This window comes from Oreochromis niloticus, linkage group LG3 (genome assembly GCF_001858045.2).
Source record: "Oreochromis niloticus isolate F11D_XX linkage group LG3, O_niloticus_UMD_NMBU, whole genome shotgun sequence".
In the NCBI taxonomy this organism is placed as follows: domain Eukaryota; kingdom Metazoa; phylum Chordata; class Actinopteri; order Cichliformes; family Cichlidae; genus Oreochromis; species Oreochromis niloticus.
The window spans coordinates 4,911,455-4,931,499 of NC_031967.2; the positions used below are offsets into that span (position 1 = coordinate 4,911,455).

Consider the following 20,045-nt stretch of genomic DNA (forward strand, 5'->3'; position numbering starts at 1 on the left):
CAAGAAAACTGCAACTGGTGCATCTCTACTGAAAACTGGACTACAACAAAAAGTCAAAGCAAATTTTTTTTGATGGGCTTAATGGTTAATCTGTGACAGCATATTAACAGACCCTTTCCCGTTAGTATTTGCCAGCATATCTGGGGTAATGTCAGTAAATTGGAGCAGAACAAGAAGCTTTGCTTCTTAAATGCCATGTGAAGAATGTGGGGAATGTATAATAGCCCATATTTGTCCATGAGGCACCGCTGCCTTTATCAGTCAGGTAAGCACATGTTTAATCAGTGCTGGAACGACCCCTGAAAAAAGCCATGACTCTGGGATTCTGTTGCAGAGTTGACTCACTCCCGCAGCCACTATCATATCTAGGCCACCGCTGGTAGGAGTCATGTCTGCAACTGACACACTCTTGTTTCTGAACAACAAACAATGCTAAACAGAGTCCCGTTTCCATGGAGAACAGTCATGGTGTTTTTGTGGTGACATTGTTGGTTTCGTGCCTCTCAATCAGGAAGACACTCTGACTGGGCAAGACCGATCTAGTCGTGATACTTGCCATTATCCTTTGAAGGAGAGCTGGATTTCCAGCTCTTTTTACCTCTTTGGTTCACACACCACCTTAAAATGTGATTAATATAGGAGACAACAGGGGAGGTAGATAAAAGTACTCCCGTATCCCTCCATGTTATCATATTAGTCCAACACAATTTATTTTTAACTTTTTTAAAAATGAATTTATTGCTTCACATAGTTTTGAAGATATCAGCAGCACAATTAGTATTATGTGGGTCAGTGGCTGATTTGGACACAGTTTGGCCACATGGTGTCCAGTAAGCAGCTGACTAGCACGCCGTTTGTCGTCAGTGTGACGGTAGTGGTCAGAGGAGGATGGCCGAACAGGAGTTAAACTGTGATTGCACTCGGTCTCAGATCAGGAAGTGGAAGAAGAATGTCATGTGTACATGTGCTGAGACTTTGTTTCGTGTTTGTTTCTCTGTGTGGTTGCATGTGTGCACGCGTGAGTTTGAGTATAGGTAGGTTATAGCCAGCCTGTAAGTGCAGGCACATTTATGTGAATAGGCTATGTTTGTTTATTGTGTGTGTTATCAAACTCTCTATCACCTTTGCTCTGGTGTGTGTGTTTATTTACTTATTTATTTATGTATTTATTTATTTTTGGCCCTGTTGGCTTTTGCAGTAAATATCTGCAGGTGTGTGGTGGATTCTTGCCTTCTTGCCCCCCCCCCCCCCCCCCACAGAATGCCTCTGTACTCAGACCTATTAACATCATATAATGGATAAGATGTTTGATAAATAACAGTCTAGAAGTTTCTACATATCGTCCGTGCAGCTGCAACATACGTGCAGACTTCGGAAATGACTACTTCTCAAGCCTGCTTCTGTCCCTCCTGCACAATATTAATAAATGGTGACACTGGGAATCTAGAATGAAATTCATAGTTTACATTATACAAATAAAAGTCTAAAAGTCGTAACATTACTGCTGACCTGCTCCTACATGATTTCACTGAAGTGAAGTGAGTGCGACACAGAGTGAGACAACAAATTCATAAACTGTGGACGGATGAATATCGTTAAAAAATTTTTTACTTGTCATCAGAAGTTATTAATAAATGATCTGTTGCATAGATCTCATTTCCTCTTCATTTCCATTGGATAAATGACTTCATTCCTGTAACCACCCACCTCTGAGGATTGATGTCGTGTCAAGGGCTGATTGGTCCACCTGTCGTAGCACACCCATGTACCCGTGGGATTTACTCTGCACCTCTGTTTGTTTGTGTGAACTAGTTCAATGGTGTGTTCTCATGCCTTCCTTTTAATTGTGTGTGTGTGTGTGTGTGTGTGTGTGTGTGTGTGTGTGTGTGTGTGTGTGCGCGCGTGTGCATTTTTCTCATACTTGGATGCTTGTGTGCATCTGGGAATATTGCTAAAAAATAAATGTGGCAGATGTGTGTTAAGTGCCTGCGTGTGCATCGTTTTGCGTGCGTGTGTGTGTGTGTGTGTGTGTGTACAGTTATCTATAGCTCTGCTTTCTAGCCCAGCCACTTATAGCTGTGGCCCATCTTCCTCTATCATATGATAACAATCAACAGTCAGCTACTCTCTCTCTGTGTGACACCTCTGCTCGCTCCCTCACAGCACCAACACTTCCCACTGCTCTGTCTCACTCTATGTCTGCAGCCATGTGACCCCTCTTAACCTCTGTTTACTAAAATAGCAATAAGCAGTAGTCGGTGGGAACTTTTCCCCCCCTTCAAAAAAAGGCAGATCCTTGTTAGAGCAGGCTAATTGACAGATATCAGCGTCACTTCCCGGAAGTAGGGTCATGGCACAGAGATCGAGCATCCTGGTGGAAATGGGGGTGACTGACCAGGGCTTGTTTTCACTAGACGCTGACCAGCAGTAGGACAAAAGAAGTAGAGCAAGGGATCAGGGCCTGTTGCAGTAAATACCAGCCCACCCCCCTCCCTGTGGCCTGTGGAATTGACAGAAACAGTGACTCAGGCAAAGAATGGACAGAAATTGATTTTCTGCAGAAAGGTTAAATGTGCAGCAGTAGATGCTTTTTTTGTTTTGGCTGTTGGCTTCTTTTGCTACTTCATTGTTTGGGTCTTCTTTGTGAGGCAGAAGTCGATAGCGAAGCAAAAAATTGGTGGTCGACGTCCTTTTAGAGCCCCCCCGCAATTTAAAAAGCTTTCGGTCTATAAGAATAAAAAACACGCTGCTGAGAATATGAAGTAAAAGCCTGAACTTATCGTCTCGCTTTGCACCTACCATCATCTTACAGGCGAATGGACAAAATAATATGCACGGCTGTGGATGGTGTCTCTATGACCAGGGAGCACAATTTGTCATGCAAGTACATTATGAAAGAACCGTGTCTCCTATTCCCTTCAATGTTCTCACACACAGAGCAGACAACACAACCTCTTGTGATGCATTCCTTTGTGACGTCAAACTTGCTGCCTCTGGGCTACGAGGCACAGCACAGGATGTCTGAACAAAAGAGACGGAGAGAGGGAGGGCGAGAGTCGGTTATATGTCTGGAAAATGATAAAAATTCATATATTTGTGGATAAAGAAAACAGAGGGAGGAGAAAATAGATTTTTCAGTGAAGTCGAGGGGAAAAAAGGGAAAGAGAGCCGAGCCCAGAGAGTCGGAAAGTGACTGCAAATAGTTGGAGTCTTACTTCCCTATAATAAGTGAAATTCTTTGCTGCTTCTCCTCCCTGAGTTTGACAGCCAGCCTTGCCCTAAGCGATGCCCACTCTGCCAGCAAAGGGGAAGAGAGGCACGGCTGCCGATCTCACTGAGACATGTGATACAGAGTCACACTGCAGCGACAGAAATCCTCAGCTTTATATTCTGCTTTCATAGAAACCTGCCTGGTGAGGCTTTCAGTGCTGCTAGATTTCCTGACACTGACTGGTTAACAAAATATAGAACTTATTGCATTTTATACTTTGACTTTGCTTAGACTTTCACACAATCCCAGTATGCACAGGTCTGGTAATGTGTAGGTCAAAAGCTGTGCATTACTGAGTGTTTAAAATGTTATTTTAGTTATAATGCATGCAATTATACTGCATGTTATAGTTTCATTCGAATGCACAGTTAGAACCTGCCACACATTTAATAGGGTCGCTTTTTTATGATTGAGCACCTTCCTCCCTGCCTAAAGCGTAAAGATACCTCAGATTCATGCATGTAGAAAATATAATATCCTCATGCTGACACTACTGAAGATATATGCACACATACACTAGTCATTATAAGCACACAGGCATTAACAAGAAGTACAGTTTTCTTGTCAGGTGTGCATAAATCTAAAGTAAACAAGAACTTGTGTGAAACAGAACTAAAACACCTTCAGACCACTGCATTATGTTCATATTAAAGAAAGCCAAAGTTTTAGATAATTTAGCAAATAAAATGTCATTGAAGCAATTCACTGGACATTTTAGGCTTTAAAAATTAGAGCCCAGTGAAATGGGTGTTTTTAGGTTCTGTATAAATACCGATTGTAACAAAGTGGCCTTTTGCAGCTGGAGATGAAGGCTGAGGTAGAGTACTTTGGAAGCAAGAGGTGTTTATTTGTCCACATATGATATAACTCCATGGATAATGAATGCCAGGTCAAGCCTTCCAGCAGCAGCACAAATCAGTGTCTAATGACAAATGGCAGCCTTAAATACTCTCAGCTATTATAGGACTAAACCATTATTTACTCACAGGTGAGTTTGCCTGTTTACCTTAGTTAACCTCAATTACACCATCTATATACAACACACACTTTAATAAATAAGCATGTACATTTGACCATTTTCTAATAATAATTAAGTATTTTATATTTTAACCTTTGACCTTAGCACCAAAAACCCATGTACAGAAATTCCCCATACACTCCTAACTCATCGCCTCTCCTGGAACTTTAACACCAATGCTCGATGGCAATTTAAATCCGATATTTTGATATGTCAGCCGATATGTATGTATGTAGACGCAATATAAACAGGCTATAAGAACAGAACTATGATAAATGCAGTAGGGAACAGTAGTGCCGCCTTATATTAAATAAATCAATATAAGATTGACAGGAAAGTGTATTACCTTATTTACTTGAGAGGACAAAAACGGGAACCCACTGGAAGCTTCCCCTCTTGTACCAAATTACAAATGGCCAAATCAAAGATAAGATATTTTTTAATAGAGCCCGAGCGATTTATCAGTGGGCCGACATTACTGACAGTCTGGTATTATCGGCTGCTATTAGCTTTTTGTCGAACTATCAATATCAGCATTTGCAACGGCTGATAAGCAAAAATTAAAAAAAGAAAAATGCTTAAATTATGAGCATTAATGTTGCTCAATTTTCCTAAGAGAGGGCACTCTGCCACTTCCCTGTTAGTTGCACTCGTGTTTGGAAACACAGCAATCATCTGACCAGAGCTGGGCACAGCATAAACGAGTAAGTAAATAAATAAATACACACGATATAAATGTCAGGGAAATCTGTTTATTTTTTGCGTCTGAAATGGGGAAAAAAAGATCATATTTTTAAAGCACGAAATATCGGAATAGGTCCTATATCTCTTGAGTATTATTTCAATTCTAAAACATTCAATAATCTACTTTGGCTCTCTTTAATATGAACACTGTAATGTTATATGTAGTCAGTAAGGAAAAACATAAGATTACATCTTTTAAAGAGCTGTTTAGACTTATTAGCTGCTTGCTTTGAACATACTTGTAGCTCAGCAGTCAGATGGCGGTCTGCAGGCACCAGATAAGAGGCTGGAAACATGAGTGTCACTAATGAAAATAGAATACGGGAATAAGGTTTACTTGCAATATTGCAGTAATATTTTTTTGTTTGTGCAGCTGAGATGGGTGCACACTGTGAGCTCTTGTGATGCCCTTCTGTGTGGAAGGGCAGCAAGATGAAAGCAGTTTCTTTTTTCTTTAACGGTTGAGTTTATGCAAATAAATATCTTGCGATGGCATTTTTAAATGCCGCCCTTCATCTAATACAGGGGTCCCCAATCCCAGTCCACGAGGGCCGGTGTCCCTGCAGGTTTTAGATCTCACCCTGGGTCCACACACCTGAATTACATGATTAGCTCATTACCAGGCCTCTGGAGAACTTCAAGACATGTTGAGAAGGTAATTTATCCATTTAAATCAGCTGTGATGGATCAAGGACACATCTAAAACCTGCAGGGACACCGGCCCTCGTGGACTGGGATTGGGGACCCCTGATCTAATAAGCTGAAGGAGATATTTCTTTTATCATTCCTCTCTGCACCTTTTAAAACTGATCCACATCAGACAAAAGCACCAGCATAAAAGAAATGGGTATTTGAATTGGTTGAATTGAAAATACATTTTATTGCAACTATTAAGGCCCTGCTCATTCATAAATTATTCTTTTCAGAAGTCTCTGTGGGACATAATATCCAACAGAGATAAGTGGTTCTAACAGGTTATCGCAATATTAACCATGCACTCAGACAGCACGACATAATGGTGAACTCGCTATCCAGGCTTTCTGTATAGTGAGTAGTGAGTAATTACAGAAAATGTACGCCATTCTGAATTCGGCAATAAGAAGCTGCACAAAATGCAGAACATATAGAATAAGCCAATAATTCTTTCTATAGGTAATATTTTATTAGTAAGTATCAAAGTGAAGTGGCTGTAGCTAACATTAGCTGGTTATACAGAACAATTTTGTAGTTTTTACGCATTTGGCTGTGTGATAACCCATTTAATAGTTCCCTGAGGTTTAACAGTTAAAGAGGTTTGACATTGTTTAAACTGTATATTATTAACTGTTAATAAAACAGTTTATATAGTATATAATTGCCGCTGCTTTAGCCAACAAGAGCTAGCTGGCTAAATTTGATTATCGTTATTGAGCTAGCTGAAGAAATGAAGAAATACAGGCTAGTTTGAGCTTAAAAAATGTAATTGGTGGAAACAATTTTTTTTTTTTTTTTTTTTAAAAAGGTTGAAGACTTTTAATTTGGATATCATAATAGCTCCTAAAAGAAATACTTCTTTATTAGAGTCACTGAACCCATTTGTTTTAGAAATGGTGCTTCCTCTATACATTTCCTCATGTGACCAACATGTCGAGCCAGTTCACTGACAGCACAGCTCAGTTCAGCTGAGGGTGGAGACAGAGTCTGGCCCAGCTCCCAATCGTGCACACAGTCAGCTTGACGTGCTAACTAAACCATATTGTATACGCTGCCAATCACATACCACTGCCAGTTTAACTAGGCAGAGGTTTATGTAGTTCCATCGATTAGTCAAATTGAAGCAAATTATGTTTGTCGACTTGAATTTTAGAGGCCTAAAATAAGAGGAAGAGGAAGTGAAAAAGAAACTGAGAATGTGTGAATGTGTGTACTGAAGACATTGCTCGGTTTAGTGTGACGTTTATTTTTTTCCCTGCCACTAGCAAGACAAGTGCAATATGCATCTCTGCAGTGATGCATTTCAATGACTTTTAACCAAAACACATTTCTCGACTTGCATATTAAACATTTTTATTAATTTGTCTCCCCCCCACCCCCCACCCTTTCCTTTCTACCTACCATCTACATCATCTTCCTGAAGTTCTTCTGGCTGAGCCCATAGAAAATGAATGTATGGAGGGGTTGACGTTGAAGATTACAGACTTTGGCCTGGCAAGAGAATGGCACAAGACCACAAAGATGAGCACCGCTGGCACCTATGCCTGGATGGCCCCGGAAGTCATCAAGTCCTCCACGTTCTCCAAAGGCAGTGATGTCTGGAGGTAAGTCTGTGAATGTGTGTCCCTATAAACGGTTTGTTATTAAAAGACTGTTGTGGCCTGAGAAAAGAGATTATGTAATTCTCAACACCTTGCAAGAATAGTTTTACATTTGAGCAAATATGATCCTTTCCTGTCTTGCAGACATTAAATTAACAAAACATTGTCTGCCGCCATTGCCTCCTGGATCCAGCCTACTCACACAAAACAAAAAATGAAAAAGTGATTTATTTACTAAATAAAAATTCACCTTTTTCACACAGTGTCACAGTCTCTTCTGCATTTTGCAGTCATTCATGGTCAGGCTTGTTTCTCTAGTTTCCCTGTGCGAAACAGTGAGAGGGCAGGGAGGAGCACATCAGGGAAGGGAGTAGCTGAGGAGAGGATGCTGTTACTGGAGTTGATGACTCCCACAACTTGTTGGCCAACTTAAAGTGCAAGAAAAGCTCCTTGACAAGTGTTGTTTTGTCTAAAACTAAAGGTGAAGAGTAACACCCATCCTCCCAAAGCACCCAGTCTAGGGGAAACCACTCTCACTCATATATATGCATATATAAAGGAAGGGCTGAAGGCTATTAGCTTACCTTAGCAATAAAGGAGAACAGGATAGGGAAGCGCCCAGCCTTGCTTTGTGGAAAGTTTATAACGTCCACCCACCACCATGGCTAAATCTTATTGTTAATTAATTGGCATTGTTCCCAGCTAGCCGTTTCCGCTTTTACAGCCTTCATGCCAAGCTTAGCTAATGAATCTTCAAGCAAGCTTCAGCAAGAAATTAACTGGTAAAAGGAAAGGGAGATATAAGGAGACTTTAGATATCTCAAAATCCTTAAAATTTTTAGCAGTTTAATCATCGGTGAGGTGACTTTACTGAAAGAGCTCATATATGTACATGTTTTCTTTTGGCATTGGTATTGTTGAAGAATTTGAAATTGGTCTTTTGAAGCTTTGTGTGTATGTAGACTTGTCGTCCAAAGGATAAAGTGATGGGTTAGAATTAAAGGGTGAAAGAACAGAGAAGTGATAGTGGGAGACTCTGTGATGAAGAGATGGAGGGACAGAGTGATGGATTGCAGCAAGGCTGCCACGACCATGTGATGGCGTCTCTTCAAAAAGCTGCTCTGTGCTTTGTTGTGGGACATGTGTGCTGCACACTGTCCCATTGTCTCCAGTATAGACGGAGAAGGAGGCCACACACCCGACCTAACCACAGCCCTTTATCTGGGAATAGCTTTGTGTGTGTGTGTGTGTGTCTGGCCACATCTACGCAGAGTCCCTTGATTATGGCTTGTGGTTTTATAATAATGCCTTAAACAACTGTGTGATTTGTTGAGAGGGGATTTATGATTGAAGTGCACAGTACATGAATTTGCATTTGGAATAAGGGAGCAGGGACGTTTTCACTGAGCAACAGATAAAACTGTAAAAGAATGTAGGAAAAAAAAAAAAAGCATAACTCTAATGTGCTGTGGTTTAATTGTAATCCTATAGATGTGGACTCTTGTATACAGAGCCTATATGAAACCAGCTCAGCAGAAAGCCTTTTTCTGCATCCTTAAAGGGACCAAACAAGGAGAACCATATTTACAACACGTCTTTTATTAAAAGTTTTTTGTCACACGTTCACATCCTCTTAGTTTCCATATCCTTTGTCCATCAACTTCACACCCACACAAAGTGAAATTTCACAGCAATCACTGCAGAATCTGGAAACCGGTGAAACGAGCAAACAGGCAGCCCCGCTCTGAAGAAATGAAGGCTAATCTTTGTTTTTGTATTCTTTCTCATCTGTCCACGGTCGCTCGTTTCCAAAGCCACCATGCGCAGACGACGACCGCTTCGGGGCGAGCCGACGAGCGGCGTTTCTGCACAGTCACAGTGTGTGGAAGTTGTAATTAAAGAACTAAATAAAAAAAGGCTGCGGCCTGCGCTCTCCACTTAGTGAGCCTCCAGTGTGTGTTCAGTCAGGTCCGGGCGAGGGCTAATTGACAGTGTGGGAGATCCAAGTCCTACGCCACACTTCATCTTCTTAGGACACAGGGCTGATCCCATTGTGTGGGCTCAAAAGTCCTGTGTGTGTGTGTGTGTCTTTGTGTACTTGTGTTTGCACAAGTTTTGCATGCATGAGTTCACAGTGCTATGTAAGCACGTGTTTCATCAAGCAGAAATATTCCACTGCACAAAGACCTCTTGGTTCTCTGTCACCACTGTCATAGAGAAGGTATAAAAGATAATCTTTGCTGTACAAAGCATGAATTGGAATGAAAGATGACCCGGATTTGAAAGTTATCATCTTACCTTCTTCTTACCTTCTTTCCTGAAATGTGAATTAAAACAGAATGCACTGATTTGCAAGTCATTGTATACTGAATTGGTATTGAATTCTTGAAACTGAAATATATTTTAATCAATTATTCATTAAATAATTTTGTGTTCTCAGAAGGTGTGTTCAAAGTGTCGATTTTATCCACCGCTGGTCGAAATAGCTCAATTATACCACTTTATCCACAACACCGTTTACATGCTCCTCCTTCACTTCTCTTCCTGTCTACTCCAGGCTGCAGCAGGGAGTTGGTTGTCTGGGGACACGAAATTAAAATATGTCTTTAATGTCTCTGCCTAATTGACATCCATCAATTCATGCGTTTTCTGAATGTTCATATCCTACTTAGTGTAATTGTAGCTCAACTTGTAGAACAGCTCATTTACTCATCAGAAGAGCAGTGGAGAGTTCCCCCCCCCATGCTGTGTGAGTTCTCTCTGGTTATCTCTGCTTGCTCCTTTCTGAAGTCCAAAGATGCATGTTTGATAAACTGCTGGTTCTAAATTGGCCGTAGGCAGGACTGTGTTACCCCTGAACATGTTGTCAGTCTGCCTTTTACCTCATGAATAGACTCCAAACTCACAGTGACATTAGTTGTTTGGTGTCCTCATGTCATCACTGTCAGTAAGATTACAACATTCCTCCCCCAAAAGTCCAGCAGTTGGTTTCGTCAGTTCCCAGGCATTTACAGACTGTTGTTAAAAGAAGAGGATATGTGACACAGTGGGAAACATGGCTCTGTCCCAACTTTCTTGAGACTGTCATCAAATTCAAATCCTAAAAACTATGTTTTGTTTTTTCTTTAATTAGTGTATTTTCTCTTTTCTGGGTTTCTGAGATTTGCAAATCACTCCATTCTGTATTATATTAATATTTTACACACCATGTCAACTTTTTTGGAGTTGGGGTTGTATATAAATCCCAGTCCATTTACACCCTAGCTGTTAGTTCTTGTGTGAGTTTATTTATTTTCTTCTTCTTGTTTTGATCATTGTTCGCTATCCCTGTTAAATAAATGTAATGTAGTTTCATCCTCACATGGCGGCTTGGGGGGCAAAACAAAATCATTTTCATTCTAACACACAAGCCTAGAGGTTTTGTTTACTGTATAAATGCGATGGTAATTTGGTTGATATCACATAGAAATCATTTTAAATATGAGTGGTATATGCAGCGTAAACATAATGAAGTGTTCCAACATCCTGTGTCTAATTTTGGCTCGAGCTTACTGTGTCATGCCTCGTTGTCTGGCTTGTTTCCCCTCCAGCTATGGTGTTCTGCTGTGGGAGCTGCTAACAGGAGAGGCACCCTACAGAGGGATCGATGGACTCGCTGTCGCCTATGGAGTTGCCGTCAACAAGCTCACCCTGCCCATCCCTTCCACGTGCCCCGAACCTTTTGCGCAGCTCATGTCAGGTGGTACACTCGTGCAGAAATGTAATGAAATTTTGGCGTTCGATTCAGTGGTGTGACAGGACTTTAGCGTGACATCAGGTTGCTGTCCCGAGCACGCGTTCTTTTCCATTTCCCCAAATCCCTACATGCTGTCAATAACGTGGCCATTGAGAGGAAGCGTTTTATGCAGAAGCCATCTTATGCAATACATTCGTGCCCATTTATCTTCTGTTTTTTAGTTTTAAAGTTAAGAAGAAATGCCACCTGGGTGCTTGCTGTCAAGCTACCAGCTGGTCCAGAAATCTAGACACTTGGATTCCCTTTCCCTTGATGTCAGTTTGTCGGTTTTTGTTTTTTTGTTTTTTTTCCTAAGTCAGGATCAGTGCACAAAACAACCAGTAGCCACCTCAGAGGATTAATTAATTATCGGATTGGTTTTTGATCTTCTTGTAATGCCTAAAGTTTAGAAACAAATTATGCAAAACTCCCCACAGCAAGTTAATTAAGCATGACACTTTGAATAAGTGATCAACTTGACTCTAAATTGTGCTCACACAAAGTGCCTGAAACATGTGTAAATAAAAATTAGAGGCGTTACAGGTTACTCGTTCAATATTACATGTAATAAGTGCATAGATATACGCCTCATGTAGTTATCTGACCTAATTTTAAGTCTTTAAATCTCAGGTGACGGCATTCAGTTGGATGATGAAATTCTCCTTTTTTTTCATTTTGTCTGAGGATTAAAATGAATGAATATGGGACTTTTAGGTCCCTTGATTTTAAGAAAATGCTCAAAAGAAGTGAAGCTGTCCTAGAAATGAGTAAATTTGTCCTCTTATTGTCAGGAAAAGTAACCTCTGATCTTTTCCCCCAACTGTAACACTTCTAATCGCTCTGTATTTCTGTTTGGTCCATTACTTCTGGACAGCCACATATGCACGTCACTTTGGTGTAACACTGTGACTCACTGTATCTCCTGTATGTGTGACAGAGTGCTGGGACCAGGACCCCCATCGCAGACCCAATTTCAGTTCCATCCTGGCCCAGCTGATGGCCTTGGAGCAGCAGGTGAAGGAAGAGATGCCGCAGGATTCGTTCCACTCCTTGCAGGAGGACTGGAAACTGGAGATCCAGGACATGTTTGATGAACTCCGGGCTAAAGAGAAGGTAAGAGGCTCTCAACTTTGAATTACTAAGCCATGCCCTTGCCAGGGCTAGCTTCTGGTTTAGAAAATGTCATTTTAAATAATAACCGGAGGTCTGGGTTTCTTTCTTGATGGTACTGATATTAAAATTAAGTCATCCACAAAGCCCACTCTTGACATTTAACTGAACATGTTTCATTAACCACATGATCCGGGTTAATGTTCATGTTGACATTTCTGTGCAGTTTTTTATTTTAATGTGTTTCGTTGATTTATTATGGTTCAACACACCATCAGCTGGAGATTTATTCTGGCTCTGAATTGGCCTTTTGGGGGCAGTAAGTCTGTTACTTCACTCAGTGAGTTTAAATACTTGGAGTCAACCAGCCAAAGGAATGGACACTGCAAAAGTGGGATGAAAAAGAGAGAGCAGGCAGGGTGGAGTGGGTGGAGACGAGTGTCAGTGGTGATTTGTGACAAAGGGATGGCAGCAAGAGTGAAAAAGAAGGTTTACAACGTGGTAGTGAGACCCACTGTGTCATATGGTTTGGGGACAGTGGCACCGACAAAAAGACAGGAGCGAGAGCTGGAGGTGGCTGGTTGAAGATGTTAAGATTTTAATTCAGAGTGACCAGAAGGGACAAGAAGAGAAAGAAGTACATCAGACGGACAGCTCAGGTTGAGATGGTTTGGAAATGTGCAGAGGAGAGATAGTGGATATACTCGACAATGAATGTTGAAGGGTGGAGCTGTCAGGCATGCAGTTGTTTATGACAACAGGATTATAGTGGGATTTTTGGTTTTTATGCGCAGTCTCATCATAGGTGGGCTTTTCATCCCCTCTGCTTGCGGAGATCCCACAGCTCGGGACAACCAAAGTCCTCAGCAACAATATTGTATGTTTCAGGGGTTTCTGGAAAAGTACCCTAACTCTAAGAGCCCCAGCGGCTGAGGTGTCTTGTCAGTCTTTGTGATCCTCCCATATTTCTGTGGCCTGGGGGTCACCAAGCCCCTCTAGCCGTGTTCTTAGCAGCACAGTATTTAACAGAGTATTTAGTGTAGTATCCCTGGAGGAGAAACCCATCAAATAAAATGTCAAACAGCAGCTGTGAGTCATCATGCATAATAATAACTTTCACTGCTACCAATTTTCTCAGAATTCTGTTTCATTAAACTGTAAATTTGCATAATCTCAGTCACACACATGAGACCTGCTGATATTAATCCACATCTAAATACTTTCTTTCACTTGCCTTTTCGCTCTCCATCAGGAGCTGCGATGCCGTGAAGAGGAGCTAAAGCGAGCGGCTCTGGAGCAGAAATCTCACGAAGAGTTCCTGCGGCAGCGTGAGCAACAGCTGGCCCAATGGGAGCAGGATGTCTTCGAGCGTGAGCTCAGCCTCCTCATCCTCCACTTGAACCAGAACCAGGAGAAACCTAATGTCAAGAAGAGGAAGGGCACCTTCAAAAAGCACAAACTGAAGTCCAAGAACGGCGAGAAGATCAGCATGCCCCAAGGTGCATCAGCTTATATCTGTCTATCCGTCTTATCTGCCTTTGATTTGTTCTGTCAGAGATCATACTCGATTTCTTGGTCAGAGTCTCAACAAGCAAAAAAATAACAACAGTCCAAAAAAAACCCAAGCAAGAGAGCAGTGAGAAGGAAGTGAGGGAGAGTTTTTGTGGCACGACTGGTATTTTTGTAGCACGGCTTCTTGGAAAATTGCTATCAGGGCTGAACTCATGTAAAGATTGACATTTTGAAAGAGAGGTTGCAGACAGGTGCAGTTTTCTGCTATTATACAAACTTTGTCATTTTTAAATCCTGTTTTCAGCAGACCCCTCCCCATCTAAAAATAAAGAAAAACAGAAAACATTTAAAGGTGGATCACATGTCTGGCTTGCTGATATCTACTCTGACCAGGATTCACTTTGCCCTCCTCTTTTTCTTCTCTTACTCACCTGACTGCCGTTTCTTGTCCTGAGCTATCACAAAGTCACACAGTCTGCAGCAGTTCACATCAAGTGTTTCAAAGCATGTATTTTGGGCTGAGCAAGCATGCATAAATGCGCGCTGTGTATGTGTGTGTGTTGTGGTTAGGCCTTTCCCAGCAGCAGCAGGGCGGTGATGTGGTGGTAGTGGTGGGGGGTTGATGAGAGGGGAGAGTGAGCCAACCACGCCTCGACACTTCCTGTCCATGGACAGACTGCCGACTGGCCTCTCTCACTTTCTTGCTCTCACTCTGTGCCTCTCTCTCCCTCTTTCTTTTTAAGCATACCTTCCTCACCCATTTTGTCTTGCTCCTTTTCCTCTTTAGGTCCCTGGCCACTGTTTTTATTTTCCTTCTGTGTGTGCCCGAATCCCTTTCTCTTTTTTTCCTTTTTCCACCAATATTATTATTGTCTTTTTCTTCATCCTATATTACACTTGCACTTTATACCCTGCAGTAACATATATATTGTGGGTTTTTGGAGGGGGTTCAGTAGCTGGAACATACTTATGTGTCCTTTTTGGGATATTTTTTTCTCCACATACACATATATTAAAAAATATCTGAGAAAGTAAAGCATGGGATACTTTGTAGCTGTGTTAAAAAACAAAACTAAGAAATGAGTCATAACATTTCAGAAATACAAAATGTTAACATAAAATCTTCACCATGGAAGACTCTTTAAGCTGCTTTGCATATATGGCTTTTTAACAGATACGCTGCCTTAGCAAGTTGAGCACTAGCAAGAGTGGTGACTGATTTCCAATCATTTAGATAAATGTGAAATTTTTGGGGATAGTAACAGTGTAAATAATCTGTCCTGCTTTTAACATACACCTATCTTCCATGTCTATCGACTGCATAACAGTTATTCTGCATAAAATCACTACTTTTGCTAACTAGCTAAAGCTACCTGCCTCATGTGCTAAATAAGCTAGCTAGTTTAACCTCTATTAGCACAGGAACATGCACTAGCAAACTTTAGCAAACAGTAGCAGTTCCTTGCTGACACCACATGTAGGTCTTTCATTGATTTTACAGTTTTACAGACTGAAAATAGGAAATGGATGTTTTCAGTGTTTAATTCATTAGAACACAACATGGGATGTGTAGCTCAGTATTAGCAGTATTGGTATTTATCTGCCATTATCAGCCATCGCCACTAGTAGCTTCTTTAATGCTTGATACATGGAAAGAGTAAGGTCTTTCGTAAATCCTCCAATTATGTATCTGCCTATATCAAAGCTCATCAGTGAGATTTTAAAAATAAAAATCTTATTTGTGTTCTGCAGAGAGATTTTGATTATGGGCCATAATGTTGTAAACACCCAAAGTAGACTTGATGCAAGCTGCGAGATTGTGAAACCATATATGCCCCTGTACAAACCACAAGTGTCTATGATATCAACCTTGTTTTTTTTTTCTTGAAAGAACTACTCTACCCACAATCCTAAATCAAAAAAGCAAGTCTCTGGTTGGCGGAGGCGTAACCATGGAAATGTTTAAACCGCAAATATTAGGTTGCTTAGTGAGCGGGAAAAATTCAGAAAGTGTGAGAACAGTGATTGCAGTCTCAAACAAAGCACTGTACCATATCAGTAACAAAGCTTTACACACACCACAAACTGCAAAGTGTATTAAAAGCTGTTATACAAAACTAATGAAAAGGACTCAGTTCAAGAGGATTGGAAGTTGTTTGCTGTGGAATTTGGGATTTGCTGTGGGTTGCAGTGGGATGAATAGTTCCTTCACTTTAAAAAGTAACTATTTCTGCCTTTGCCTTTTTTGACCTTTTCGTTTTTTTAATTTATTTTTTATCTAGATCAAATGTTTTTATAGTCACAAGTCCTTTCATAGCTGGTTGGCTTGGTTCAATGCTGAAAACTTGTCGTGAATTATTCATTATTATGACAGTGTAATAGCTGCAAAGAACACATGAAGAGTACTAGGATAAATACAATTGCATCTGAAAGAATGTGGGGGAAATGCCATATTGGGGCTCATATTATTAAAACTTTTAATAGATTTATAATAGCAAGTGGTCAAGCAAACAGTGCACAAATCGGCTGTGGAAGGTGTGACAGCTAAAGTCTGCTTCAGCTCCTATGTTTTATAGATATGTAATGAAATACTGTTATCACAATTTTTGTAACACTGGATTTCTACAAAAGCAAACTCTTCGCTACTTTAGAGAAATAAGGAAGCTTAAAAAAAATGTTGCAACCTTAAAAACAGCTGACATTTCTTGACTGTATGAATGTCTTACATCCTGTTGTGTGTGTTTCAGATTTCATCCATAAAATTACGGTGCAGGCATCTCCAGGCCTGGAGAAGAGGCGGAACTCTCCCGATTTGGGTTCGGGCTCCTCACCTTCCTTTGGTCCCCGGTTCCGTGCTATCCAGCGTGAGTGCAGTCGTTTTTACGTACATATATCGAGTGTATGTGGAGTTTTTTCTCAGCGCATTGAGAAAAGCAAAAGAATAGCGTCTCTCACCATCTTGCATGCACACACAGACTCTGTTGCGACATTACTCGTCTCCATTTCCAAATTTACTCCTTTTATGTGCTCTCAACCACCCACTCATCTTTTTGTCTTCCCATTTCCCTGTGGGCCCCAGCTCTCTTTCTCTCTCTCCCCCTCACTGTTCTGTCTCTGTCTCTCTCACACACACCCTTTTCCCTTTTCAATAGTGTGTTCCAGTCCAAATATTATCTGACTTCCTCTCAGCAGCTCAGCACTTCTCAGCAGCTTTTTTTTCCCGCCGCTGCCCTGCTCTGCTCCCCTGCTGATTGCAGTTACATCGGTGCTGCAGTGGGGGGAGCTATTCAGCTATGTTTTCCAGGCACTAAGCGTCTACAGTTTTTATATGCATGTAGTGGCTACAGTGCGGTTTACTGAATTAAAAATAAGCAGGGAGGAATTCATTGCTCCAGGAGAAAAGGGTTGAGAAGGGTTGCAGCAGCGGCAGAGATCTACATTGCTCGCCTGATTGTCGGCTTCTTAGACAAACGCCCCGAGATCTTTCCCTTCGGAGGGAAATTGTAGCCAGCAGGTCACAGGGCGTTTTAATACAACCCAAAAGGAAATTTGTGGTGTAGCAACAGGCAATAAAAGAGACTTCACAAAACAATTACCACCGCCGGTTAACATAAAAGCACAAATTGCAGTGAAACATTTATCTGTAAAAGTGGTTAGTCAATCCAAAACATCTGCCAGCTTCATTTATTCATTAAGTAGCGGGCTGGTTTTCTTTACTTCCTAATGACTCTGCTTAATGGCAGTCACTAAGCCATGAGTGTGCCTGTCATTAAAATGTGTTTAGTGGATATTTATGCTTGCCCTCTCAGTAGCAAGCAGTGATTTATTGCAAGGGCCTCCCATACTGATTTGTCTAGAGAACTGCCAAATTGATTTGCATTAGTCCACAGAGCTAGATTCCACTGTGCCGTGTTTTTACTGAATTAGATATGTAGAAAATTAAACTGCCTCTTATTTTTATAGAGTTTTTGAACTCTGAGATAGTAATAGTTTGTGTTTTTAGCATCTCAGTAGGTTGGCTGTATCATGTGTGTTGGCAGCTTATGGATACTGCTGTCATCATTTATTTATTTATTTTTTTCTATCTGCAGGGGCAGGATTAGATTTGGTTCTATTAGTCCTTTTCCTTCTTCTAGTTCCAGTACCTGAGGTACAGCAGGCTAAATTTGGATTTTTAATTGATGATCTAAATGCTACAGAGCGTGGGAATTGCCGCCACGCTGCCGTTCGTGCAAAATCATAACATTGATAGACGTCAGGGTAATAAGGAGGAAAACGCGCGAATGAATGCTGGGAAGAAAAAACCAAAACACCGCAAGAAGTTACGATACGATATAGAGTGAAGCTAAACCAGGCAAACCCGTGTTATTAGAAGTTGTCGCTATTTTAAAGCAAACCAATGCTAAGATTTCCAATCATTCTGTTTGTAGTGAGCACCAGTTTATCAAACAAGTTAAGAATGAGTTAAGAATTATTTATTTAACCTTTATTTATATATATCCGTACTTGCTCTATCTTGTAGCTTCACTCAGCTGCACTGTGAATCTTAAAAAATAAGTCATTCAGGCTCAAAGTAGTTTTATTTCATTTATTATGGCACAATATTTTATTGCAGCACTTTGTGTTCTAGTGCAGCAGCAGGTGCAGGAGCTTATAGTCTTTGTTCTCCGATACCAGTCAGAGGAGCCACAATGACTTCTGTGTGTCTGAGGTGTAGTGATGGTACCCAGTCAGGATCGCACTGTCACATTTTACAAGCTGGTTTGCCTAAAACAAAAGCATAAAGATGACTGTGTTGGCTGTGTTGCAGCAGCCCTGTAGCCTGTAACCAGCTAACATTTGTTGTTACAATAGCATCCAGTCAGGATCACACTGACGCCTTTCAAAAGCTTTTTAAAATCCAAAAGCATTTAAAATGTGCAACGCAGCAAAGGTTAAATATATTGTAATAATAAAACGTTTTCATCTTTCAACATCTACCTGAGGCATACGTCGTTGCCTCTGCGATCGCCATTCCCTGTGTTTTCCTAACCCAAGCTGGAAAAAGGCAAAGAGCTTGTATTTCGGTCATATGTAGAGATGTGTCCTTTTATAAGGCAGCAGCTCACTATCCTGATGAGTTCCTGATGTCTACAATTTTACTTTCAAACCTAAAACCACCTCTATTTCCATATATTCCGTTATCAACTCGGTGTCACAATGTCACCAACTTGTGTTGGTTTCAAGAAAAAAAAGAAATGTATCATTTACTTTTACATCTAGGCTCCGTAGACCTTTGGAAGCACTGCAGAAATGTGTGCAAGAACCATAAAAGGCTTGCCTGGAGAGATTTTTTTGTTTGTTAAATAAAAATATATCAGTGTGGAGGTATTTTTTTAATATGTTTAAAAAATATATTTCTTGTCCGAACAACAGTAGAAGCATTTCTCTTTATTTTTTTCTCTGTTTAATAGAAAGATTTGATCAGCGCAGGGCAGAGGAGAAAACCTGTGAGTTTTACAAAATGATGAGAAAATATATTCTATGAAAGCATGTTGATATTAATAGAGGCGCACTGAAAAAGGAAAAGAGAGTTCAGAGAGGAAAAGGCTGGGAATGGGAAGCCGCGGTGTGATCTTTATGAAATTGCAAAGCCAGCACTATCATCTGCCTCCTGTGCTTGCTTTGAAAACATAGTGCTGGAGAGTGACGGGCAGTAAAGTGCATCAGCCAGGCCTCCGCCGCAGTACAGGCCAAAGGACATAATACAGCATGTCCAATCAGAGAACATATTTACCTTTTCCCATTTCTGAAGCTGAAATGAAATTGCAGCGCAAAACACTGGGGATAAAAACAGAACCACAACTCAATGGAATAAACTGACAGCTTCAAAGTTTTCACCTTGACATGTGCAGTATGTAACTGTGGTGCCCATTCCACTTATAGCTCTTCTGGCTTGTTGGGTGTTGACATGCTGAGAAGGATCCTCGAGGCCTTAGGAAGGGTGTGATGGGGTCCATATGTTGCGAGGTGTTGTGACAGTAGAGCCCAGGCTGGCTGAAAGTTCACGCGCTGTTCACACACTTTGTGTTAGCAGCACGAGCCCGCTGGTGTGCCGCCAGTGTCTGGCAGGTGCAGTGCCAGCTTTTATCAGAAGTTTGCGTTTGAGCTCAACCCCCAGATAACTATGGCTCCTTTTTTCACACTTTCTGCCCTGTGACTGTTCGGCTGTTATTGTGGCTGTGGCCACATGATCTGTTTTAAAGTCCGCTGGAGCTTAAACTTTCATTCAAATTCAAGTTTTAGGAATTGTAGCTCTAAAATCACTGTGTTAGAGATTAT

General features: G+C 41.0%; 1 protein-coding gene across 1 annotated transcript in view; it reads left to right on the forward strand.

Moving 5' to 3' along the window:
• The window catches only part of LOC100707946 (mitogen-activated protein kinase kinase kinase 11), a 52,349-nt gene that overhangs the window by 17,951 nt on the left and 14,353 nt on the right, over positions 1-20,045 (forward strand). The window contains exons 2-6 of the mRNA XM_013266088.3: positions 7,150-7,330; positions 10,918-11,066; positions 12,040-12,215; positions 13,465-13,711; positions 16,472-16,588. Coding sequence (XP_013121542.1) covers positions 7,150-7,330; positions 10,918-11,066; positions 12,040-12,215; positions 13,465-13,711; positions 16,472-16,588 — 870 coding nt within the window. The remainder of the gene's footprint in view (positions 1-7,149; positions 7,331-10,917; positions 11,067-12,039; positions 12,216-13,464; positions 13,712-16,471; positions 16,589-20,045) is intronic.